Below are 27,459 nucleotides of genomic sequence, written 5' to 3' on the forward strand. Positions count from 1 at the left end.
CTAATATATTTTATTAAATTTAATACAGGGTATTTTCAGTTCAGGGCTTAATGATAATTTTGTTTTTAACGATAATGGTGCAATTAAACACGCAATCTCAAGATGGGGAGTTAAGGGGTAAGAGTCAGGTGTGGAGGGAGAGAGGGCACAATGTCTGTACTGTGACACATAAATGTACTGTGACAGGGCATAGGCTTGACATCTGTCGTGACTCCCAAATAGGTTTACATATTTATCCCATCTCTGAATCCTAAAAAAAATGAATTGACATGGCAAAAGTCATAGACAAGGATAGGAGTTTTGACACAACGTATCTGCATATTGAGGCATGAAAATCCTCCAACATGTGACATTAATAAAGGTCATGCTGCTCAGCACCACTGCGTGAACATTTATATGTTACATATAATTAAGGATGTTGCTTTACCAGGAGGTTATGGAGGTCACGAGTACTGTGAATTTGTACCTGATCTCTGGTTCTTAACCCTCCTGCGTAAATTCTTTATAAATTACATTGTGTGTACAAAATTGACTTGAACAACTGGTTTGATGTTTTGTTTCAAACTCTGAAATGCAGTTCTTTTCTTGCCAAATTGTGTTACCAATTATTGTGAAAGAGCTGAACAGACTGTGAAATAAACTGACATTTGTAGGATAGTTTGTGCTATGTGTCTCTCTCCTCAGCCACCCGCCCCCCCCTCCCCCAGTTGCACAGTGCAACAGAGATAAGTCACAGCAAAAAGCAACACAGATTTGCTTGTAAATAGGGTCTCTGACAGACCATAGCTTTTGACATTTGATGCCTTTACCGGACTCTGCGATTTCAATTAAAAAAAACAGACTGTAACGCAACAACATCCTCATTTATAATAAGACAGCCATGTGCAAGGTACAAGGCAGTTACATAATCGACGGTTTGAGATCATCTCCTATGTTTGTGCAGTTTACAACATCAGAGGTCTTTTAATTGTTTTAAACACAGACATTCTCCTTTGTTAATTCAAGTCAAATTGCAGTGATTTATTTGTTTAAAAAATGCATACAACGGCTGCAGTTATGAAAACAATAATCATGATGAATTCTTCCTTACGTGAGGTAGCGTTTGAGGCAAAAGAATCAAATACTCATTTACCGATGCGTTTGGTGGGAGGAAAAACTAGTACGTAACTGGGTGCTATTTCTTTTCACAGCTAGGGGAAGCACAGGTGTGGCTTAAACCTCTCTTCACTTATTCAGCAGGCTGGTGTTTCTGCCCAGCTTGTTTGTGCTTTGAGGAAGGCAGGGGTGCTCGCTGGTAGTTCTACGAGATCATTTTCCTCACAGCTAGTTCAACTCACTGAATGCTTCAGCATCAGCAAGTTGAGGTTATCAATGCAATGACTATCACAGAAGGTGACTACACGGAATCTTTTTTAGGATGCGATAGTTCGCCACGTTTTATCGTTAAGTAGCTCTGGCGCAAACTTCCTCAGAGACCTCCAACCAGGTGTAACAGCAACGCACCTCTCAACCGCAGAGCCCCAGCTTCATAGATTGAAACAGTACTGCTCAAATCATAGGGACATTACATTTAAGATGCAGTGTTAATCCCATGTTCGCAACTTGCAGGAGCATGTCAGCGAGGTTTCACCTCACTAAAATTCCAATTTCTATTCAATCTTGCAAAATTAACACGAAACAGCGCATCAGCAGAAACCTCCCCCACTTTACTTCATTTATAAATTGCAAGAATGATGCCATTATATATTATTAATTTCTGCTGTTTGCCACTGCAGTGATAGCACCGAGCCGCGGATGTTCGAGCTTTGTAATTAGGTTCTAGTAGGGCAGCCATCCGTCCCTTTTCAAAAATTTACAGGATTCTTAATCACACTGCTCATTTGACTGTGCAGTAGCAAGTACAGTGAAACACAAACAGGCCACGTTCGTTTACACAGGAACACCTGCTTAGCCTGATAGCAGATGTCACCGCGAAGAGAGAGAGGAAAAAAAGGAAAAGAGAGATCAGCCATCTCGGCTGATTATCCTTTACTTTTGCTCCCAAAGCACATATCAACTCTGCCCAACTCTTCCTTGATCTTTTTTTTAAAGTTTAGCTGTTCAACACCCCAGCCTGCATATTAAAATTTTACACGATTCTCTAGTTCGCTTGCTTGTGATACAGAGTTTTCTTTGACATTGCGTTTATCCACTTCTTGCTAAGAACCTGTAGCTCTGGAGGATAGTGTAAAAATGTTTGACTTCCATAGCAACACTGCTGAGCGGGAGAGGCACTGGGAATAAGCTCCTGTCCGTTGCAGTTATGAGGTTAAATGTGTTTTGGGAAACCTCCCTTACTAGATACTTCTCAGACAAAACCTTCATCTAATGTCTTGAGAACGTGTGCTTATGATTTCAATAGCCACCCTACATAATGATCAGAGCTATTCCTACCTCCAGATTCATCTATCAAATGCTATTTAAAAGTAGCAAACGTACAATTTTTGTTAAATCTTCTAGGTAATGGGTGTGCATGAGTGGCATAAAAAGTTATTTCTTTCCACATTAAGGATAGCTTTCTTTAATGTTACGTGTTCAACAGGGTATCTATTTATATGTTCCCCCTATCTTGCTTAAACAGACTCAGAGGTAAAACTTATCCAGAAGTTAGATAATATTGATAGGATGAATCAGCTACAAGGACAGGAGAGACGTTTTTATCCAGCAAACAAATTACCTGTATGTGAAATGAACATTAAAGGACTGTTTTATGACACGGTGGAATTCTTTTAAAGAAGAATTGCCAGAAGAAACCTGTACTTTTTCAGACAGAGGCTCTGGTGCAGGAATGGTTAGGATGTGTACAAAATGGGGATAGCAAAATTATCAATGATTCTGAACAGATTCAGAGTTCCGTTGCATCGTAAGATATTTTAAATGGCAAGATGCTCTGAAAGATATGGCAATTCACATGCCCCTAACCATTTTTGATCTCAACAAATTGGCCTGCATGTACGCGTAGAAAAATCTAGCTCGCAAGACAGAAAATCCGCACAGCATGGATCCTTCAGAAAGTCATGATGTATCAGTTGCCAGAACACTATGCTGCTGAAAGTAATGAGAATTATTTTCTCAGAATATTAAAGTTTATTTGAACAAGTAAAAGGCTTCAGCATTTTTGAAGTTTATTAAGTGGAATTGTCAGGTTAGCAGAAAATGAAGTAGATTTTACATATCACAGCACAGCAGTAGATCATAATATTGTGATGCACCAGAAAACGATTTCTTCACTACACATCTCTCAGGTCCCGGAAGTGAGGTGTTTTGCAACTCTAGCCCTCGTAAAGCGTTCAACACACAGGCGTATGTAAGAGTAACAGGGGCAAAGTATTTCAGGTTCAAAGAACAAAGCAGAAAGGACTTAAATTCAGTGATCTATTTTGGTATTGATGTGTATTTAATGTTACCTCTTTTAAATCTTCAAAATGAAACAGGACGCAACGTTGAATTTCTTCCAAAGCCTTGCTCTATTTCCCCATACAGCTTTAAGTTTTTCCCCATTATTATGGACAAGATTCCAGAGCTCTTAGCAATACAGGGCGAAGGATCCCTTGCTTTCACTGACATGCAGCAGCCATAAGAAGACTCACAAAGGAGCACCCGGGGAATTTTAAACTTTGACAGCTTTATACTTTGATTGCAATACTAACTCCAATGCACATTCTGTACCTGTTGCCTTCAAATGGTGTGTTTGGTACTTTTGGTATTTATCGTCCAACTAGCTTTCCGCTTTAATTTCGAAATTTTGTGGGCTGGACTCAAACTTGTTGCATTTGAAAATATATCATTTAACCTATTCAGGTTTCTGTTCATAGTCTGCATGGCCCTCACACCTACTTAACTAACCAGATGTTAGAAAAGATTATTTATTCAAGTGATTGTTAATACTGTTTGAATGTAGATTCTATTGTTTGCCGGTCAGTTGGTACAGGTTATCTTGAAAGATGCATAACTATTAATCCGCATACTTTTGGCAAGCTTTCCACATGCACCGTGATTCTATCTCTATTAATACTCCGGGTTTATGCCTGTGAGTGGGATAAGGCAGAGAGAAGGACTGTGAGTATACACACTCTCTTCATAAAACAGTTGCCACTGTGATCTGTTAGAATTGACATATTGATTGCTTCAAACGTACGAATGTCCATTTCATAAACTCCATTTTCAAAGCGTAGACACATTTAGAGCTCTGTCTTTTTTCCCACATGGATCAATTATATGCCCACGTAATCCTGTTACCTGTGAAATCCATGCATGCTTTCCCCATTTGCTGCATATCCTAGGCGTGCAAGTTACATTATGCGGATATAAGCAAACAGTGTGTTGTGGTGAAATTAGGGATTGTTTTCCCACTGACAGCTCTGGAGCTGAGAGCGATGGCACCCTTTTCCCTCCCCCCCCACCCCCCGCCCGCCTCTGCGAGAGAATCAGAAGACAGATTACCAAGTTATTCAATCCAGAACCAAAAAATAATGGACTATGAAAACAGTCCATTAAACATTCTGGAGATAAATAATCTTCTTCATTTCTCTAATCTGCAGGTATGACTGACTACTTATCTAGGTTGTAGTCAGGAACTGAGTTGTGCAAAGGCATTTAATTAATGTGTTTTATTCTTTATCTTGGGGGTTGTATTATTTTCTCTATTATTTAACATATTCTTTGTATTATCCGCCATTTAGATTAATAACAGGGAACAGATAAAAACTTTAAAATGTATTGAAAAATTATCTATTGAAACCCACAACCTGTTGTATGCCTGTTAGGGAATGCTCAGCAGTGAATATCCTGTCACCACTTTCTATCTAAACCCTCACAAGAGGAAAGTCATGATGGGTAAGGTATGGGGCAGTTATCTGCAATGTGGATCTATAGCCAAGCACCTTCAAGAAAGGAGGGGAGAAACTTGGGAGGAAAAGTGAACCTGAATTGTATTATTTAATTATTTATTTTGATTGTCCCTTTTTTACTGTGTTCTTATTTATTCTCAACAACACTGCTGACGCTTGGTAAAAACCTTTCTCTGCAGAGTGAAGGAAATCTTACTATGTGTAAGATTAAATGGATCTCACTCTTGTGAACCACATCATCTTCTAGTATGCTTACAGAATGCAACCAACGAATGTTAGGACACACGGGTGGAAAACAGAGAACATCACATACTCAGAACCTTGTGCGAATGAAGCCACTGACATAAACCTCCAAGGAATAGACCCCATTATATCAGGTGAGGGGTGCTCCAGGGATTCTTGAAACTGGATTGATGGCTTAAATGTGCACATGAGAAACCCCGGAAGATTACATATCTGTGGCATCAGTAGGAAAAAGAAACATTTAGATTGTTTCCTAACGGAATAATGACTGTCAGGAATACTGAGCTATGGAGCAACTTTACCCTCACGACACTCGGAACACAGAGCAGACACACATGACACACAAACACAGAAGCAAGGCACAAGGTACACACAAATGCAACACAACAATAAAAACAACACAACAAACAGCACAATATAACACAAATGCACACATACAAAACTTGGCTTCTCAATGTCTCCTGCATCTATTTTGTACACTTCAATGATCTTGAGGCAGCTCATTCATGCTAAACTTGTCGAATACAATTTGTTTCCTGAAAGGTTCACAAAATCCCAGAATACCTTATGAAATATTGCCTGACCTGCTCACTGGAGTGGCTCAACGAAGCACAAAGGAAGCGTCAAAAAGTAGCTACATGCTTAGTGCGATCTACAAGCACTTGGTGCACCATACTATTGTTCCAGTTAAGCAGTAAAGATAAATAGTGGCGTGTTAACCAGATTTGACATGCTGTATAGAATAGGCATCTTCAGTCCCAGGACACAGCCAAACACAAAATACAAACATTTCCACCATCCGCGGCAGACTGGATAAAGCTCTGACAATTTGTCACTAGGCTGTAAGAGTTCCTACCTTTGTGACTAGTCACGGAATACCAAATAGGGGTGCATTTTTCCTTTGGAATAAGACAGCAGGTTTGACAGTGGTATATGGTTTAATTAAGGCTGTAAAGCCCAAACTTCATCTTGTTCTCTCCTGCAGAAGCATGGCTTTTTGTCTCTTCACTTTATTGAAGGAATCATTTTCACATTATGATTTTAAGAATGAGGTAACTGGCAGGGTAGAAGTACACAGCTAAACTAACCCCGTGGAGGGTTAGATTGTCCTCTTGTGCTGCACAAGGTTTGGATTTTGTGTCTACTATTATGAAAATAATAATTCAAACAGTGTCAGTGAAGAACACAGCGCACACTAGAAAATACTATACAAACTAAGCAGAACTTGGGTTGAATATTAGTACTGCTGTCTCACAGCACCAGGGACCTGGATTCAATTCCAGTCTCAGGTCACTGTCTGTGTGGAGTTTGCACGCTCTCCCCATGTTTGTGTGGGTTTCCTCCGGGTGCTCCAGTTTCATGCTACAGTCCAAAGATGTGCAGGTTAGGTTGACTGGATGTGCTAAATTGATCCTAGTGTCAGGGGATTAACAGAGTAAATATATGGGGTTGTGAGGATACGGCCTGGGTGGGATTGTGGTCAGTGCAGACTCGATGGGCTGTAAGGCTCCTTCTGCACTATAATGATTCTATGAATTTATCCCAAAGTTATTTTAGTGACCTTTGTGGTTATCCCCTAATCTGGATAATTAGTTCCGAGTATACAATTATCATTTGCCCCAGTGCTACGAAAAGTGCAGATCTGCCACATTTTTCTGGGGAAATGAACTGATTTTGATCATTCCAGGATTTACAAAAGCCTATCTAAAACATCAATTCTCTGAATTAATCTAAATTTCAATGTCTTTCTTCATTCACTTTGTATCCAATATGTTAAAAGAATTAAAAATGCCTTTGATAAAAAGTATTTGATGTAATCCAACAGAAGTTTAAAACAGTGAAGTATCCATGGGATAACATACTATAGCACGTTTCCACGCAAATAGCATTGGTGCACTTTGGTGCAGCCATTCTTACGGCAAATTTAGTTAGCATACTAGGAAATCAAGTACATGAGTCAAATACAAAACCCAGTAAATTAACTGTCTGATCAAACGAGCAAAAATATTACAAACTAACCCATTTTAAAGAAGACAGGAACTATGCAGATTCATTTGTTGAAATAAACATGCATTATATAAAAGTGTTCATCTAAGTAAAGCACAGGTAGAAATAAAACTATTCAAATAGAACATATACCGTATAAAGAATGTCCATTTAAACTGAGCACAGGTACTGTATGGACAACTCTATTCAAATGGACCACATATTGTTGAAACAAACATATTAAAATACAGCACATGCTGTGTAAAATGTGTCTTCCTAAATAGAACACATTGGAGAAACATGCTGACTTAAACGAGAGCACTGCTTTAATGTATTCCTTTAAATAGACAATACAAAGTAAATGTGCCCATTTAAAAGAGTGTATATACTAAATAATCATCTGAATGTCAAGCACAAGGCATAAATGTATTCATTTGAACAACAGAGTGGAGTTCATATTGAAGTAACATGTTTATGTTAAATATATTGGGTATGAATGCATCCAATAAAAAATCAACATATATTGTCTAAATGTGTTTGATTGAAATGGATCACAGGTGTCAGTCATATAAACTATCCTATTCAGGTAAAGCATACCTTGTTTAAATATTTAAAAGTGTTCCGCTGGCAAAGAGGCATCAGTTTAAATTGAGCACAGTTACGACATAAACATTCATTTCAATAGATGCATACAGTACAAGCAGATCCTTTTAAATAGTTACTATATAATCACATACACTTGAATTCGCCACCTGTTAAGACCACTTGAGTGAAGTACCAGAGGATCACCAAAACCTAATGGAACCATCTCCAAGTGTGAGCCTTTACATTCAGGAGAAAGGTAGCACAGGGAGAAAATTGAATGAGGAGTAAAAAGAAGTAAACACTGTATAAACATGTTTATTTAATTACAGAAAACAATTAATATATGTTTATTTAACAACAGTGCAGGTATTGTGTAAACAGATACATTATATGCTATACAATTGTGCCATTTAAACATACTTGATAAAATATATCCATTTATGCAAAATGTACTGTTTTAAATGTGCTATTTTGAAACACAGCACAGATACTATGCCAGTATCTCTGATCAAGTGTATACTGTACAATTCCACAGACTGAAAATTAAATAGCGCCAGACTGACATATCTAAATTTACTGGAACTTAACGAAGGTATCCCTCACATTCCTGCCCTGAATAGATTTTTCTGCTTGCCCTCACTTCAGCCCGAAAATATGACTCTTTTAGTGTCCATCTTCTGCGGTAATACATCTCCCTAACAATTCCTCTCCCATCCTCCATTTAACCCGCCAGACTTACAAAATCAAATTGTACCCTGCGTACTTCCAATACCAGTTACAACTGAAATGCCAATTCAGGAAAAGCACAGGACACAATTCTGTGAATGAGCAATGCCGTAGGGGTGCAGAGTCCATAATGGGTTAATGTCCTCCGTGTGAAAGGACCACACGACAAGCAACTTAGCTTCTTCCAGAGGAGAAAAAGATGCCTCATCTATTTCTACACTTTGAACCAGAAATTATTCCTTCAGCTCCTCTCTCCCATTCCACACTGTTGAAACCTATTCAAAAATCTCGATGGAATTCAACGGGGGAAAACATCCTCACGTTGCCTAAATATTTAGCAAACACTTTCACCTGCAGACTGAACGTGGAGAAGGAGGTAATTGTTCATCTGAGCACTATCTGTGTTTGAGGTGGATAAATTATGTTGTCACTGACTAAAATTAACGGCAATTCCTATCAATTTCCCAATTTCCGATGCTAATTGCAATTTTACTTTTAAATATACTTGCACCTGTTTTCTCATTTGGTCAAGATAGTTTCAGTACAAAGGTAGGGTAACTGAATGTAATCAGTGCTTTTAATTAACTGCACTGAAGATGTGCAAAAAGAAGCAATTATGTTGCAAATGAAAGAGTTTTTTTTGGCCTTAAATTATTTTATTACACATTACCTAAAACACAAAGCAAAACTACAAGATTCCATTTTTAATTTGTAATTACTTTAGTATAACCTTCCTGGGAATGAGTTACTCTTATTATAATTATTAATTAATTTTGCCTCATGACTAAATAAATGAAGTAATAATGTAAAAATTAATTAAAACATCAAAATACACATTAACTCACAAAAAAAGGTTTTGGTGGTCACAATTTAATTTGAGTTCAGTAATCATTTCACACAGCAAAATTGTCTTCAAACTCAATTTATACACCATTAAAATAATGTAGTGTTCTGCTCTTAGTTTGAGGGCTGTGTTCTAACTCCTCCCTAAGTGTTATCTACAAATTCAGACACTTTTCACAAGTGCCATTTGAAACAGAAAGTTTTTTTTTGCTTATAAGACTCTTCATTGACAATTCCATTCTCAGACCCAATAGTTTAAAACGTTTCAATTGTAGCAATGATTATTCTCAAAGCTGTTAAATGACAAAAGTGATAGCGTCGAGGGAATTCAATATTCAAAGGCCTCAGACAGTTTAAACAAACTTAGCCGGAGAGAATAACAGGAACACAGGCATTTGACTGCTTCGTATGGGAAGGTGTAGAGATTAGACGCAACCCAGAGAAAACCTGCATCAAATATCAAGGACGACAGACTAATGGCACTCAGAACGGATTTTATAGCAGAGAGCCAACCCTTCCTAGGCTGACAAGAAAGGATTTGACCTCTTTCAAAATCATCTTCATTCCAACGCCCATCCATTAAAATATGCACTCCCTGTATGTCATTTGATGGTTTGAGGCGGGAATGAGTCACAGGTTCCACTTTACCAGCTTGTCAGGCCCCTTTAAGAAATATTTACTGTCAATTTCTTTTATATAATTTGAAATTAACACCAAGGTAATTCCAGTAAACACTGAATCATTTCACAAATACTCCACGACATAATCTAGCTCTTTAAGATTCATTTGATTTTGTCGCACAATAGTGACACTGCATCATATGAGAGAAAATGTAAAACCTCGAGTGAAGTACCTCTAGGTAGATCCTGGAAATCATTTTGAAACCTTACAGAATTACGAGTTATGGAGCATATTCTGAAATCAGTGATTTCAATGCCTTGTACAGCATCATAGGCGATGTACTTTTACTCTGTAATTATTATATTAGGGGCTGCACAGTAGCAGAGTGGTTAGCACTGCTGCCAAAGGCCAGGTTCAATTCCTAGCTTGGGTCATTGTCTGTGCGGACAATCTCCCCGTATCTGCATGGGTTTGCTCCAGGTTCTGCCCACAGTCCGAAAGACGTATTGGTTAAAATGCATTGGCCGTGTTAAATTCTTCCTCAGTGTGCCCAAACAGGCATCGGAATGTGGCGACTAGGGGATTTTCACAGTAACTTCATTGCAGTGTTAATGAAAGCCTTCCTGCAAGGCTAATAAATAAACTTTATATATCCGAACATTAAAGGAACCAAAATTGTTCTTTCCTGTGGCATTTTATTGTCACAAATTAACTTGCAACAGTCAAGGACAGTCAATGTTTTAGTGTCGGTTATGCTATTGATTGGAAAGAAAGTTGCCCCCCCCGCAAGGAAACATATAAGTAGGTTCTTAGGATGAAGATGCACTAACATCAAGAAACAGATTCTGTGGGATGAATATATGCCAGAAAGAAATTAACAAAAAGTGAAGTATTAAACATAAAACATACAGACTATCAAACAGCTGCCAGTGAGTTTGCAGCTCTAATGCAAACAAGGAATATGGTCAGCTTTCATAAACCACTTGAATTTCATACTTCCAACTCATGATGCCATTGCATGACGTCATTGGAACCATTGGACTGCGCCTAGGAACTCACTGCCAGACATCTGGTATCCTTATATTCTGTATACATCAAGCTGAAGCTTTACATTAGCACAGGAACTTAATGTTCCGCATGCAGAAAGGATCCACTTTGAACTGGGAAAAGTGCAGTGAAGATATCCTACAGTCCAGTGTTTGCTTTGCCAGAAGACAGTCAGTGCTCAAAACTGCCCTAACATCTCAGCCCAGTAAAGCAAAACCAATGTGACTGAATACCTCCTCAGTGTAGAGTCAGCGCTATTCAGACATTTTTCCCTCCTTTACTTGCCAGTCAAGTCCGGCTGAGAAAAAATGTAACTAACAGTGCAAGCAGCCAGTTACTCCTAATGTCAAAATCTTAGCTCCAACCACCTCAGTGGAAGGGTTAGCTATCCACAACGATATACTCTGGAGCCAGACAGTGTCTTTGAACAGCTACTGTTAAAGAATGGACTGTTACCTGCTTAGTTTTGGGCAGGAATCCATTTTTCCACCACAGGGGACTGATAACTGGGTCATAAGCCTACAAACACATCATCAGTGTCATATTGCTCCTCTCCTGCTTGTAATGGGAGCTCAAATTCAATTTCAATCACTTGTTCTAAACTCAGTTTGATTTCCATCACCCCTCAAACCAAGACATGAACTGCGACTGAATCTGTATCTGGTTACCTGCCCAAATGTTCAGTAGAGAGAATGGGGCTAGGGAGGATTGGGGATTTAAATCAGCCTGCTACAACCTTATCTAATTACATACAAATGCTTTGGGATGTTTGTACGGCACTGATGGAGGGAGAGCAACTCTCATTAGATTTACAAGTGGATTCAGATTCATGGGATTCTATTGTTTCCCCTGTTTTTGATACTTAAAATCCGAAAATGCATTTACGGATCTGGACGTTTACATTTTTTTCATTATTCTTTCATCAGATATGGGCATCACTGGCTTGGTAGGCCATTGCAGAGGGCAGACAGAAGTCAACCACACCACACAGTTGCAAATCATCAGAGTTTGTTCATGTGGCAGTCTGGAGTGGGAGAAAAGATTTCTGCTAAATGAAGTTGGTCACTTAACTAATCTTACTCTGAGGAAGTTTTGCACTCGGAGATCTAGGCATCTCAGTGTCATTTTCATTAAGTTCCTATGCTTTTCAGTGTCTAATGCCAAATCTCTTTCTTTAAGGATAAACCATTGTTATATAATTAAAGATGTGTGTATATTCCTGTAAGGTAATCTCTGATATTGATGTGCACAATGCAAGCAGTTTGGTTTTAATGTAATACCAGTGGTAATTAAGAGATATATGTTTAGATGAGCCTGTCAGAGTATGTGTTTATGCAAGTGTATCTCAGTGCTTCTACAATATGGTATCCACACCTGTGCACGTATCTATATGTACCTCTTCACTAGATATGAATGTCTATGTGCAACTGTCAGCATACATTTCTATTTCCAACCTGTGCCTTGTGCTTATTCTTCATGCTGCTTCCTCTCATAGTCTTGTTTCCTTCTCTCACTTCAGAATTAACCTCAACACCCCTGAGAAGCAACAAGTGCATAAATAAGGTAATTGAACAGACACTCTCCTGAAGAATAGATGACAATCTTGGCTGGAGCGTCACACATAGTACGAATTACGTTTTGCCATATTCGAAACTCACTTCAGTTGACCTAATGCTTTACATAGGTGGGAAACTATTTCATATTTTGGGCAATTCTCAAGCTAGGTTAGTGGGGGGTGCAGCATTTGAACTCAAAGGGGACACAAATGTGTCATGACTTTGCACGGGAGGCTCACAATAACGTAATGTTGCGGGAACTATGACAACTGTAGCTGTCACGACTTAAAGTGACACCACCAACCTTTTCATAACTGGTGTGGCTTTTGATTTTTGACAGGGAACAAAGTACCTGCTTCTGGGGGTTTACGCTAGCTATGGCTCCCTGCAAATTCGCACCCTGACCTGCCGTGCATTCTTTCCAGTTGAAAGACACTTCCCATGACTACCTCTGCAGAGTGCCCCCTGCACCACCACCCCCCAACACAATTAAATCCCACAACAAACATTTCTCTTTCTTACAACAACCTGAGAAATAAACTATTAGTTCTGTCTTTCGCATAACAAAAAAACAAACCTTCAGGTTGTAGAGTCTAGTTACAGAGCTGCTTGCCTGCACCTTGGCAAAAAGAAGTCTCAAAGCACAGATAGGAATAAACAGAGCATTAAATCAAGTAAAACTGTGACAAGGCCCATATATATGCGTGGACAACGCCAGTGAGGCATCTCCAATCTTTTGTTCAGAGCTTAACAAAACTCTCTGGTCACACCACTTTAGCTCAACACTGCCTGTCGAAAAGCCATCAATAGATGCCCAGTGCCTGTCAAATGCAAAGCTGAAGAAAAGTGTTTCAAAGAATGTTTAACTTATAAGGTGAACCTTTATTACTTGAATAGAGATAGGACAGACATTTTTTTTCAGCCACTGGGCTGCCTAGGCGGTATCAAAGAACCATTCAGAAACCAAGGGGGTCTCCACATTTACTTCTTCACAACCCACCCAAAACTTTTCATTGTGTCTCAGCAGAGTATCGATGGTTGCTGTTTACTTCCTTTGAACCACAATGGACACCTTAGGATGTTCTTTTTTCCACTTTTCTCAGTTACTGGGCATTTTAATTATACAGTATGTTTTTAGTTCTAGGCACTCGTACAAAACAATTTTCAAGTGTTCTCCCCACCACCTCTCAACTAGCCCCCTTCCCCCAATCATTCCTCACGGCTCCTTTTGCATTTCCCCCCGAATGGAGAATGTGTATTTTTTTTTGTATTCAAATAACTTTTGCAAGTGCAGCATTTGAGTTTGGTCAAGGTTTTCTCCTGTTCTTCAGGAAATCCCACCGATCACCAAACTCGTGGGCTATCAAAGGAAGCAAACACTTCAAAAAAAATTGTTTTTACCGTTTCTCACCTTAAAACCAAAAGTGCCAAAATATCATACATTTTAACTTTAGGACTGATTACAATTTTTTTTCTGACAAACGTCTTTTTTTTTGTGCCACATTCTAACTGTTTTAGCTTCGCCTCTCCTTAACCCTCACACATCCCAGAATAAAACACACAACAGCATACTAGCACTGATGGAGTGGCTTGCATGCTGCTGACCTGCACCGTTAGGGCTGATCTTTTTTTTCCACAGAAGCCGAGAAGCTTTGTCTCTTTCACCCTGCTGCTGTCAATTCGCTGCCTATGTGCTGTCTCTTTCCCAGTCCCAACCCTGTCAGTTTCTGGGCTGCCAATTTCAACTTGAAGCTTGACTGGGCTGATTTGATGTAAATACCTCGAGGGAGAACCTTGAAACTGATGAACAGTTATGTCAAGTCGATTTTGCACTGTCGGGAAAAGGTAACCTCTGCACAAAAAACAACAAGGTTAAAGAGATGGGGGCTTTGCACGTGGATTACGCTTCTCATACACCACGCTGTTTACCATCCCTTGGAAATTGTAACTGTCAGTATAAGTCCTAATTGCGGATGCAAAACCTGCCATTATAATAAAAACGGAGGCAGTGCAGACATTAAGTGTTACAGCCTAATTTGTGAGACTACTGAAAAGGTAGCGCAGATGAATATTTCATTACATTAATTACTGAAGACAACTCCTTCCTGCCAGCCACAGATGTGTGTGTACTGTAGCTAGCAACAGCCACTGCTTAACACAACAACGTGCAACAAATCCCCTCATACACATACACATAAATAGAGACACACACATACACACACACATACATGCATTCACAGAGGCATATATACGCACACACACACTCACACATAAGTTTCAAAGGTGTTGGAGGACAGGAAAAGTGAGTCGATGCTGCATATTGTTTGAGCAAGTCCAAATGTGCTCTCTGTATAAACGTCAAGGAATGTTATTTTTTTTCTGAACCAAATGCAAGGGAGGGCTTGACACTCTGACTAATCTGCTGAAAGCAAATTCTGCTGGATTAGCGAGACTGTTGGATACTAGAATTGGGGTATAGAAAATGATACAAAGGTTGGATTCAGTTCGGTTGCATCTTCAAGAGTCGTTAAGTTGACAAGGGCCATCTGAACTAGTCGCATCTGCGCTGCCTTTTTTTCTGTTTTGTTATTCTAGCAACAAATAAGACTCCTTATTCAGGTAAACTCGCTTTACTCTTCCCCAGCCAATGCTTGGTTTCTGCGCCTACCAGAGACTTGATTTTCAATTGTGTCACCTCTCTCCTTGATCATTTGCTTTACTGTGTTTAATTAATAAAGAATCCCAATCAATTAAAAAAAGCATATATTCTATCCATTATCAAATGAAAGGAAATGTGAAAGACAATGTATGTCTCACATGGGGGACATCCTTGGGAAAAGTATTTTTTTCAAACCACCCAATCATTCCCTGCAGAGAAACTGGGTGAATTGGCTTGGGAATTGCAAACACATTAAACAACATGGAGTTAAAAACAAAAATGGACTAGACTGCATGAAAAATACTATTTCAAAGGAATGGAGGAACAATCTCCTTTATTTAAAAGATCATCAGCAAGGACACTTTGAAGCTAGGATGCTGCATTGAACTTTGCCTGCAAGTTTACAGCCACAGGTGGGGATATCCCCAGATTAAAAGGGTGCATCTACCCACGCTGTTTATTGCACAAGTGGCGACCTGTATCCTAGAACAACTAGATTCCAGAGCCAGGCTCCTGCAATTACAGGGCCGTTTATGTGTAAATTTTAAACTGTATGTGCAGGCACAAAAGGGCTCAAAAGAGCAGGAGCTAATCTTTTTTTACATTTACCACTTACTCTCTGAGGAAGTGTTGGTCAGCACCACAGTTTAACAGCATAAAACACTTTGACTAGATGCACTTAAAAGGAGTTTATTATACAGTGAGATTTTAGGTTTCACTAGTTCTAATGTATTCATATCATCATCATTAATTTTAATCTTTACAAAACATATATCAGTGCTTCAGAACCTATTTTTTAATCCTGCCGGCATCAACATAGTTATCCGTTCTGACAAATAGCCCTGTGTCTTATTTACATTTTAGTTTTCAAATGAAGTTTCGACACAGTTTCGGGAGGTTCAGTCAACCAGGGCTTTTTTTAGGATAAAAACAATTCAATTCGTGACACAGTGATTTTCTCATCTATGTTATTCCAGGGAGGCATTGAGTCATATCAAGATACTTCCCCGAGGGACTGAGAAAAGGACAGCAATGGAGCCACCCTCTGTCATAACTTCATGCATCTTAAATGACACCACCATAAGAAGTGGCTCAGGACAAAACACTGACTATCCTGGTCATAGCCCTGGTGCATGTTTTAATTAGTGGGGGGAAGAGGATAGGAGCGAAACTTAGCGAAAAGGGGGAAAAAAATGAACAAAAAAATGTGTTTTAAAATGAAGTTTAGATCAAAGTACATGAAGAATTGAAATTCATGTTAATACATAAATGGCTTGGATTCTAATGTCATGATATCTCAATCTGCTGATCTGCTATTGATTGTTCACTCTGCCAATGACCTTGCCAGAAGTGCTCTTCCACCTAACAATCAAATACACAGTGCCGTATGTCACCATTATAGCTCAAAACTAGTGTTTCACTACAAGGCCCTGGGCGGGAGATAGCTGCAGCAGCTCACTGCACTGGCAGCACTTGCTCTGTCAATTTCCATTTTTCATCCAAAATAGTTTTGCCAACTATATATATATATTTATACACACACACACACACACACACAGACATATTCACAGCCACACAAGCACACGTATATGTAAAGCGTATGGTTGCTTCCACCACAACATGGTTGAATTCAATGTTACACCTTCTTTTATATTATTATTATTTCGAATATGTTGTTTTATGGTTATCTATTTTGCTCCTGAACTGTTCCCTCTGGTTCCGGGAATGTGTTGGAAAACGCCCTGTGCAAGCTGTCACTTTATGGAAAGAGTCGCAATTCAGTAATTTTATGCACTGGTTGATATGACACATTTTCGAAAGCCCTCTCTCTATCCAGAGTGCGACATCCAGAAGTGGCATTTTCTGCCCGTGATTGGCCACTAACTATCTGCCGGATGGTCCGCAATTGGCTTATTTCCAAGGGTGTGCCAGCATTCCTCCCACATTCTTACCTTTCCAAAACTAGTTTCTGCTTTTCTTTCTCTCTCTCCATTCTGATTTACTATTGCCTTGTCCGGTGGCTATTCACCTTGCCCTGAGGTTAGCTTCCTCACTTTGCATTCTGTCCCTGTGTCCTTTCTTCCCCAAGGGGAACAGATAAATGATCTGAGCCCAAGCCTTTCTGGACGAGTCACTGGGGGGTTGTGCAAAAAAAATAAACGCGGCACATGCCTGTCCCAAACCCTCCCAGTGTCTGTGTTACACATCCCAGGCAATCTCTCTCGCATTCGCCCATCACCAATCACTTGCACGGTGGAGGGACTGCCTAAACTGATGACCCACCCCACCTTGTGCAGTGACCCTTAACCAGCACACACCGCTTCACCGGAGCCAGAGTCAGCCTAATTTTAGTTTTGAGAAATATTTGTTTCCAAGTGTCCACTGGAAATTGATTACACCCTTCCAGCAAGCCCTGCAAGGGACGCGCGATGTCTACAATGAAACTGTCCAATCTTCACTTTCATCTCTTTGTGACCTGACTTGAAAGAGGTGATGGGCAGTTCAGCAGAGTGGGGTATCACCTTAGAAGGAAGTTTGATCGCTATCATCCCATCATCAGACTCTTGTGGCAAGGGAGCTTGCAGTTTACCAGCGCCTCTAACATAGCAAAACACCTTTCACATTCGCACTCTGTTCATGCCCTTAGCTTATCACACTGCCAAGTAGTCCAGCGCTGACACTTAACTCAGTTCCACCAACGAAGTTCACGAGTGACATTTGATTATTTATATACATATTAAAATAAAGATCTGAAACATTGCTGCCTTTAATTATCTTCCGGTAGCTTCCACCCGCTTTGGTGGCAAGAGTCAGTGGCAGCTCGCAAGAGTCCAGAGATGTCCTCAAACGGTTAAAGTGCCTGTAAAGCGCCTCTGTAAGAGGTCCGGCATCACATATGGCTGGGAGAGAATTATCCCAGCACCCCGCCTCGCACAGAAACCTCTTTCGCCATCATGACTTCAGCCTTCCCTCCCTCCCTCCCAAGTACACTAAAATGTTCGTTGAAGGCGTTGGGGGAAAAAAAGTGGGGGGTGGAGAGAGAGAGAGATAACAGCAAAGAAAGAGTAATTACAACACCCCCCCCACCCCAAACTCTCTGAAACCGAAATCAGATAAACGCCACACACGTAAGTTACATGAAAACTACACGCCGCCCTTGGAAAGTATCCCAAAATTAAACTTGTACTGAGAAGCTGCCCTCAGCATTTACAAGGGACGAAGATAAATAACGCGTGACCGATAGTTCCCTAAGAAACTGTGTATTTTTTTTAAAGAGTTATTTAATTTTGCTTCCCCCCACCCTCCACACCCCGCTTGGAAAATGACATTCTTCTCGTTAATTTCACCAAGCCAACTAATTGCTGATAATTGTCCATTATTGGCTCAGTCCAAAATCTCTGGGTGCCTGAAACATTTCGTGAGGGTTCATTTGGAACGGAAAAGGCTGCTTGCACTTTTAAGATTCGAAGATAAAGGTGGTCACTAAACTACAGCTGTCAACCTCACCGTCTAAATGGCTCTAAGATGCCTTGAACTTGGGTGCCATGGCAGGGCTGGTCTAGCGGAATGTCGTGTAAAGTGGATTCGTGTTAGGCTGCATTACTATCTTCGCATTTAATTGTTTTCTCTTTTTTTAAATAAAAAAAGAGAAAAGATCTAGAATGCATTTGATCTGTTGAAACGGTTCGAATATCCCTCCAAACGCCTGTGAGCTGGGAACAAAATCGAGACCACTGTCGCTAGTTTATTTGTTGGTGAATTGCGGTGCTGCACCGCACAACAAAATGTTCGTGCAGCAGGCATTTTCAGGATGTACACCTGACCTCGGGCACGGCAGACTTGGGAGTAGAATTTGATCCCCCTTTTTAGACAGTCCTGCTCAAGTGCTGCAGCGAGTGGCCAAGAATAGTACCGGCATGCCATCCTGTAACATTATCTGTCTATCAAGCAGGCCAAGGCTACACGGACAGGGGAAGAGTTGCTAGCCATGTAAGGCTGTAAACCAGGGGAAGCCCAGTGAGCTCTCAAAAACACCTAAGCTATTTTCCTCGACATCAAACCCTCCTCTCCTTTCTCTGTCTCTCCCTCTCTCACCCTCTTCTCTTTCCCTCTCACTCTTCCTTTTCATCTTGTTCTTGATGCCGAATGCAAATTTTAGCCTGCTGGCGGTGAAAGGGCTGAATTGTGATTAAGAAGAAGCTCTTTCTTTGTTCTCCCCTCAGGGGATGTTTACTGGGAGAGACACGGCGGATCAGATATGAAAGGCATTCAGGTCACCATTGATGTGAGTGAAAGTGAAATCATACCTAAGGCATTTAGAAGACCGCAGAGTCAGAGTTCAGCTAACGGTGCCTCTCCTCTGCATTTTTTCCCGTTAGGCAGAACTCTCAGACAACAAAATAAATAACTCTTCCCACAACAACATACTTCCTTTACATTTCAAAGTTTTTTGTGGGGAAAAAAGCATGTAAAACATTACACTTTCTGCTAACATATTCATATATTGTTGCTTATATATGTGTGTTATTTTATGTTTTAAAATCCTATTTATTTTTTTCTACTGAGCCCGCATGCATCTGCTCAAACATCAGCAATTAAGTGTCGGGAGATCTTTATTAATTAGGTTACACGCTTAAAGCAAAAAATGCATTCTCTTTTTTTCCAACAGTAATATCACAGCAGCCAGCCTGATTCGATCCCTCTCCCCAACCCCTCCCCGCTATTTTTTTTAATAAAAAAAGCCAACTAAAAGCCCATCAGAAAAGGTGTCTGTTTTAGACGCACAGACAATTGGACCCTTGTGGGATTGTGGACTGAATAGTACAGTGGACACCCTAGCACTATTGACGTTATAAACATGTAAATGAAACACATTAGCCCTGACAATCAGTTGTCTGTGATCACTGCAAACCTGCTCCTCTCTCCCTCTCTCTGTGCTTTGATGACAAGGCGCAAAACAGCATGTACCTTGGGAAGCCGCTTCCTGGGAAAGGAGCGTAAAAAAAATCCAGGCAAGCTTGAGAGAGAGAGAGAGAGAGAAGGGGAAAAAAGAAATGTAGAAAGCTCTCTCTTTTCCCCTTCAATGGAAGTGCACCTACACTGCCAGGGCGAATGACAACATGGTAAACTGTTTGCACTGGAAAGAATCTGCCTTCGTTAAATCTTGAAAGCAATGTTGTTATAAATGAATTACTGCTTTTTCTCCCCTCTACCTTCAGCGGTTTGAGCGCAGAGACAAAACTCACTACTCACAGCAACTAATTCTTTAGCCTTAACCCATTCCTCCAAAGTACCTTTATTGACAATGATCAATACGCTCTAACAGGAGGGAGAGATCCTTTACTAATGTGTTCACAGCTGATGATGGATAGCTACTGGTCTGAGGTAAGTAGAGGAGGCGGGGGGGGGGGAATAAATCTTCGCAATTCTAATGAATTATTTTACTACCTGCTGAGTAAAAAAAAAGTAAATTGGGAGAGCTGATATACCTGCTTTTGCACTTTTATCCCACATAATATAAAATGTGGTATATATTATCAAAGTCAACCCCCCCATACATTTGCTCACCAGGCTAAGCTGCAAATGGCATCGAAGTGTAGCTTTTACAGTTAGCTGTTACTTGCAACACCTGATGAAAGTATTGCAACAGTGTTTGAGGACTGGTGGTAGAAGGTTTACAAGGCTCCATGAGCTAAGTTTATTTTCGTGTTGTCTGGAGACACTTTCCCCACTTCTACTCCACCCTCTCTCTTTCACCTCTTATTTTTCGATGTCAAGTTTTTTTTAAAAAAAAACTTGAGGCTGGGCGGATTCCCGAAACCGGGACTGAGACATACACTGGGTCAGTCGACCATGATGATAGGCTCGCGGCTTAACGTCGCTCAACAGAAACAGCAGTGTCGGCCCACAACAGTTAATCCCATGATAGTTTCATTTTTTTTCCTCTCTCTCCCCCTCTCCTTCAAAAGCCAGGAAGCGCTGGATCGATACTTTAAACAGTTAGGTTGCACCGAATTAGGTAATTAAAATAAAATACTGCATTTGATTTACTTAAATTGGGAGGGGTGTGTGTTGTCAATTTCGTACACCTCTCACAATCCATAACCACTTCAAAACAATGTCCAAACTTTTCTTTAAAAAAATTCTCAAGAAGTGAAGTTTAAGTTGCCTTTCGCCTACACTGCTCCTGACCCAACTTTTTTTTTAGCAGTTTAAAAGCTTTTTTTTTGCAGAAGTGATCACCAGATCGACTGATGGGACACCAGAAAGCAACAAAAAAATAAAACGACCAGAACACTTAACGTGGGCGGCGAAACAGGCGACACACTCTTAAATGATTAAACATTGCAGACACTATTCCTGTAATGAACAAAGGGGCTCTCTCAGCAGAACGCTGGCATTACCAGGGAATGTCATAAACAGGACCTGTAATGTGCATGTGTTTGGGTGTCGACGGGGTGGGAGGGGGGAAGGGGCTATGACAAAAATATCACGCAAAGGGTTAACCAAAACAACAACAATGGGGAGACTGCTTTCTCTCCTAACGGTAAGTCGGCTACTACTTGTGAAATTGCTACATGCACATCAATTTCACTTGCTAAAAAGAAGTTTGATTTCCTTTGATCTAACTGGAAATCAAAGTTACCCAAAGTATAAATTATTAAGTAAGCGCAGGTCTCCCGAGCCTTGAAACAAAACACTTAAAGTAAAAGTGTTTCAAAGTTACAGATGAGTCAGTAATCATCTGACTTGGGTTGTGACTGAAACTGACACTGCTTTTTGTTCGATTTTTTTTCTCTCTTGGTATTTTTTCACTCCCCTCCTGCCTGATCGCATACAGTTACTCGCAAACCCCAGCATCTCTCCCAGCCCCTTTTTCTTTCCTGCAATACATATCGCACTGATAACATCTTCAAATGCTGCTATCAGCGGATGCACAAGCAAGGAGCTGACATCTTTTCCATGACTCCAGGAGAAGGCTGAAGCGCGCGGGTGGAGGGGCTGGGGGAGGGGGGGGGGCAGGAAGGTGAAGCGGGGGGGGGGGGGGGGTGAGGTGAGAGAGAAGATTTTAAAAAAAACCTTCTCCTGCAGTGAGCTATGATAAATGCAGGCGATTCCCTCGGGGAAAGGCATTTGGATGTGTGCATGACACGGGGGGGAAAATGAAAAGCGCCTTTTACCTGCAGTTACCTCCCCCCCAGCCGTCCCCAACCACCACCCACCCAACTAGCCACCAGAACAGAAAGGGGGGAAAAGGAGAGGATGTGCATTAAAGTATAAAAGAAAATAACCTCGTTAAAATAACCAGAAAACAAGACACTGGTGAAAACTTGGAAGTCACGTTAGAGGATCCAGCCACTGATCTCCAAGGCACGCTGGTTTAAAAAGAACCCCTACCTTATTTGTCTTTCCCTAACACGGATTTCTAATCTCATGTTCCCATGTTTTATGAACACATACAAAAGGGGAAAGAAGGGAAAAGCCACTCTAATCAATGCCTTGACACCAGCAACGTGCTTTTGGAATACTTAGAAAGGAAGGTAGAGGAGGAGAGAGAGAGAGTGAAAGGAATCAGCTTCAAGCATTGGTATAACAACAAAAAGGAGAAAATCAATAAGTTTAATCTGCTAAAGGAGTGGGGGGGGGGGGGGACCAGACTGCGTACAGGGGACAAGGTAACATTCACACATACACACACTAACACACCGTCTCCTCGTCCAGTCGCTATGGACTGTAAGCACTTGAAATAGGAACTCCCGATTTCTCGCCTCTGTGTTATTTTTGCTATTGTTACGGACACTTTATTTATTGATCGGGCTAAACGTATCAAGGTGGGGGAGGGGGCCGGTGGGGGGTGGGGGGGGGAGTTAGTGGTGAAGAAGGCACACAAGATGAAATGAACGTTAACACAAAATGTCGAGCTGGCGGCATTAACATTTGAGCCAGTGCGAAGTGCAAACATGAATAATAAACCCATCAACAAAGCCTTGATCCCGCAACACACAGACTAATGCGAGGGGCGAGCAACACACACACACACAACACACACACAAAAAAAGACCTAGGTACCATTATTCCGATCCCGTTATCACCCCTCCCTTCCCCCTTTCCCGCACCTCAGATCAAAACAAAATCTAAAGGAACGAGAGAGATCTGCTCCTTTTTTTTTAAAAAGGGAAGAAATCTGCCTGACCCGCTTTTCATTCCCTTATAAAGGGTCACATTATTTTTTAAAATAAAAAGTTGCAATCATCATTGCTTGAGAGAGCAAGCAAACGGAATCGACAGCAAGTATGAAAAACAGCGAAGAAGCATATGTACGTAAGGTGTGCTGGGGTTAAAGCTAAAGTGTTGCCAAAGTCTGGCACACCCTTATTTTCCCAATCGAAAAGAGTTTAGATAAATGAACGATCGCTTGGAAAACAAACAAAAGAAACAACATAACGGTTTTTCTCCCCTCTCTCCTGTAGGCAGATCAAGGTATTGGAGAGTAAGAGCGAGAGAGAGAGAGAGAGAGTCAGGAGTAACTTTCACACAACATAACACTTTCACTGGGGGAGGAGGGGGGGGGGAAGCGCTTTTCAATTCAAGTCAATCAACATTACAGAGAAGGGGAGGCGGGGGGGGGGTAATTAAAAAAAACAGCCACTGTTAATAATCTGAGTCTAACTTTGTGCGGGAGACGCTGGCATTAAAGGAAAGGTGCTCTCTCCTACCGTTTTTCCTCCTGGGGTTGGCTTGTTTTCGCCTCTTACACCTGGGGCCATCCGCCATGATCTGCTGCTTCATTGATAAGAGTCTCTGATCAGATTCCAAGACTCGGCATCGGTTCGTTCACCAAACCTCCCCCCTCTACTACCCCCGCCGGCTCTTTTCACGACGCTTTACGGTCCTTCGGGGAGAGAGAGAGAGAGAGAGAGGGAGAGAAAATAGAGGGAGCGTTTACAAAAACATACACGCCAACAATGTGTTTTACGGTACTCATTTAAATACTGCCCGCGAAATAAAGCAAGAGCTCCGGCCAGCGGACTTGGGCAGCACCATCCCACTGAGACACCTCTGTCAGCAACACCCTCCATCCCCAAATCTTCCCAAAATTGGGGGCCTCAGCTGGGAAAGAATAAAAACCTACCACTGTCCAAACATATAAAGGCAGTGAAATCCCTTTTTGTTTAACCTCTTATTTGAAAAACAACAAAAAAACAGAAACATTGCTGCCTTTGTTTTATTTTCCAGAGGCTCTGGTTTTCTTGTTGACTTTTTTTTAAAAAAAACTCTTTTGTTTGACAGCGAGAGCGGAGGCGAACGAGCGAGATATCTCTGGACTTACTGAAAGGGCAAGGGAGAGAGGTGTGTGGGGGAGAGAAAAGGGCGACAGGGGGGTCGATGCCACCACCGCTCGCTGGATGCCAGGAAGCGGCAACTGAACTGCTTCGCGGGACTTGAGAAATGTTTGCTTTTTTTTCACACATGCATCTCTTTCCCGACTGCAGGCAACGGGTAATCGTTAAACTACATCAGCCGCCTGCCACTGAGGTCTGGGAGGCAAATCTAACGGTACCGGCTGAGATCAGGCTCTCTCTATCGATCTATGCATTTCCGCCCTTTCTGGAATTTACACTTTTGCTTCTTATTTACTTTAATAACAAAACCCCCACCCCCAACCACCAGATATTACCAATCCCCACCCCACACACAACACACACACACACACACACACAAGCCAAAGTATCAAACACCCCGCGATGATTAAAGGTGATTCCGGCTCATGTGGGTAAATGACATGAAGGTGGTAATTCCCCCCCCCCCGCCACCACCACCACCACACCCCCCAAATTTACAGATATCCCTTTCTTTTTATTGTAAAGGAGACACACACACAAATTCACGTCAGGCAAATGATGGCAGGAAACGTATGATCATTTAAAAAAAATAAAACGTTTTGTTGTGAGTTCGAACTGAAACGAAACTGACAAATGGGCGGCGGGGCTGGGGAGGGGGGGTGGTGGTGGTGAGAAATCCAGGCACTGTTCCAAAAAAAGGTTCGCATCAAACGATCAGCGCACAGAAACTGTACGTTAAATGGGCTGATGTATATCCCAGTGCCTAGTAGATATGAAAATCCGACCGGAGTCCACACTAATTAAAACACACACACACACACACACACACATACAGCAACAAAGACCCAAGAATCACTCAAAAAAATGGCCAGCCCGACTTAGCTTATGTAATAAAGTCACACAAGCCACCAAGCATGTCATAGTGAAAGATGCCATCAGTGTGCCATCACACAACAACTGCACTTTTTTACTTATTCGAGTGAACGGGGAATTGGGGAGGGGTGGGGGGGGGGGGAGAGAGATAAACAATTAAGGCTGTTTTCCTACACACTTTAAACACCACCATCCGATTCCCGAGTCCTGATCAGAACTGACGTTAGTCACTACTTAACCAACCTTCCCCCCCCCAACTTTCACTTTTGCCATCATAAACCGATTTCTTTTTTTTTGGGTTACCCGCCCCTGAAGTTTGTTGGGGTCCCCCCTCCCCTCCCCCCCCAACCTCCATCTCCACCACACGCCCCTTAATGCGGGGAGCAGGGAACACACACACACACACTAAAAGTGAAAAGAAGCGCTCTACATAGTTGAAAAAGGATTCAAAGTTTGGGTAAGAAATAGTTATTCGCAGCGAGAAAGGGGGATCCGGACTCTCTCGTTCGGTTGCAAATTACAAAACGTGGCTTATTTCTTTTTTTTTGGTTAAAAAAAGTAATAATCTTCTCCAATGATGATGATAAAAAAATTCTATCGATCCTGTTCAATCCATCCATTTGCGTCGGAGCTACAGTGAGAAAGGGGTGAACGCACCGCAAAGCCTCACACTGTCTCAGTAGGTTAACGGTTCCCTTTCCTCATTAAAAAAATAACAGAGGCAAAAAAAAACTCTTACAAAACGAGAAACACACACGCGTGCTGGAGTGGGGAGGGGAGGGGGGGAACCCCACTTGCAATTTTCCGCAAGGGTCCACATCAGTTGATGAACATGCTTTATTTCACCTTATTTTTCTCTTACACCTGGATATCAGGTACTTTCACAAAGTTTTCCACCCCGAATATTAGCCAGGGGATGGGTGAGATTCCAGCCTCCCCTTCCACCAACCCACCAGCAACCCTCCTCCCACCCCTCCAAAAAAAAAGTTTATTCCCTCGCACGCAAAATCATTATGTGTAAAATAAAGCGAGCGAGAGAGAGAGAGAGAAATGTATAAAATACCTGTTCTGTCCTGGCTGTGTTGTGAGATCGGCAGCGTGGAGCATTGAAGAAGAAGGCGAGGGCTTTCTTTTTTGTTTTGTTGGGGATCTTTAAAGGGGGGAAAAGGGGGTGGGTGGGTGGAAGAAGAAAGAAACCTTGAAAGTCTTGAGGAAGGACCGTTATTCCTGCTGTGCAGGTTAGGACTGATCGCTCCGTTGTCTCCCACACCAGGAAACACAACCTGTGGACGGACTGACGTGTTCCGCTCGTTGGAATGACATTTTTTTGTAAAGATAGTCCCCGAAGTGCAGACCCAGAAACGCACGCCACCTATCTTCGTGGGAAGGGATAATTGAAGATCCGTAAACGTGATGATCGGTAGATGTGACGTTCTGGAACATTTTTCTTTTTTTTCTCGCTCTCTTCCCCCCCTCCGCCACCTCCTCCCCCCCACCCACCCCACTCTCTCTCTTGCTGTGTCCAGTCCTAATCTGGGTTCAATTACCTTTCAGTTCACAGTCACCAGCAGAAGGACAGGGTAGACTGGGTGGACAGCAGTAGGGAGATGTCCCAATCCCTCGCTCCACCAACTAATTGCACCATCCTCACTATGTTGGATGTGCCCGAAAAGTCCTGATCGCACAAGCTGCTTACTTGTGTGTGTGTATATGTGTGTTTCTTTTTTTTCGTGTGTTGTTGTTGTTACTGTTTTCAGCCCTTTGCAACTCTGACACTAAAGAGAGGCAGTGGGATAAGCCGGATGCATCGCTATGCAGACAAGGAAGGGGTTCTGCCGCTCGGACCTGTCCCGCTGCCTTGAATCCCTCAATGACATTTATTCAGTTCGGACGCAAAAAAAAGTTTGGAAGCCCGTTGCGGTTCGGGGGACCAGTCTTTTCATTCCCCCCCACCCCCCCAGCTGAAAACCTCCACATCGATTCGAGACTGTCCCTGAGCCCGAACGACTCGCACTCACTGGAAACTTAAACCCTATTCAGAAACTTTGATGTTTTGGGTTTTTTTTTGCCGTGGGAACTTTGGAAGG

At 41.6% G+C, this 27,459-nt stretch overlaps 1 protein-coding gene across 2 annotated transcripts in view; it reads right to left on the reverse strand.

The window, feature by feature from the left end:
* Window positions 1–26,793, reverse strand: part of zeb2b (zinc finger E-box binding homeobox 2b) — a 132,608-nt gene extending 105,815 nt beyond the window's left edge. For both annotated transcript variants that reach the window (XM_080199380.1, XM_080199379.1), the window contains exons 1-2: window positions 26,436–26,793; window positions 23,873–24,048 (exon numbers count right to left, since the gene is read on the reverse strand). In XM_080199380.1, coding sequence (XP_080055506.1) covers window positions 23,873–23,945 — 73 coding nt within the window. In that variant the 5' untranslated portion in view covers window positions 23,946–24,048; window positions 26,436–26,793. The remainder of the gene's footprint in view (window positions 1–23,872; window positions 24,049–26,435) is intronic.
* Window positions 26,794–27,459: the final 666 nt, after the last annotated feature.

The sequence above is a fragment of the Carcharhinus amblyrhynchos genome, chromosome 11 (genome assembly GCF_965287045.1).
Source record: "Carcharhinus amblyrhynchos chromosome 11, sCarAmb.v2.hapA, whole genome shotgun sequence".
In the NCBI taxonomy this organism is placed as follows: domain Eukaryota; kingdom Metazoa; phylum Chordata; class Chondrichthyes; order Carcharhiniformes; family Carcharhinidae; genus Carcharhinus; species Carcharhinus amblyrhynchos.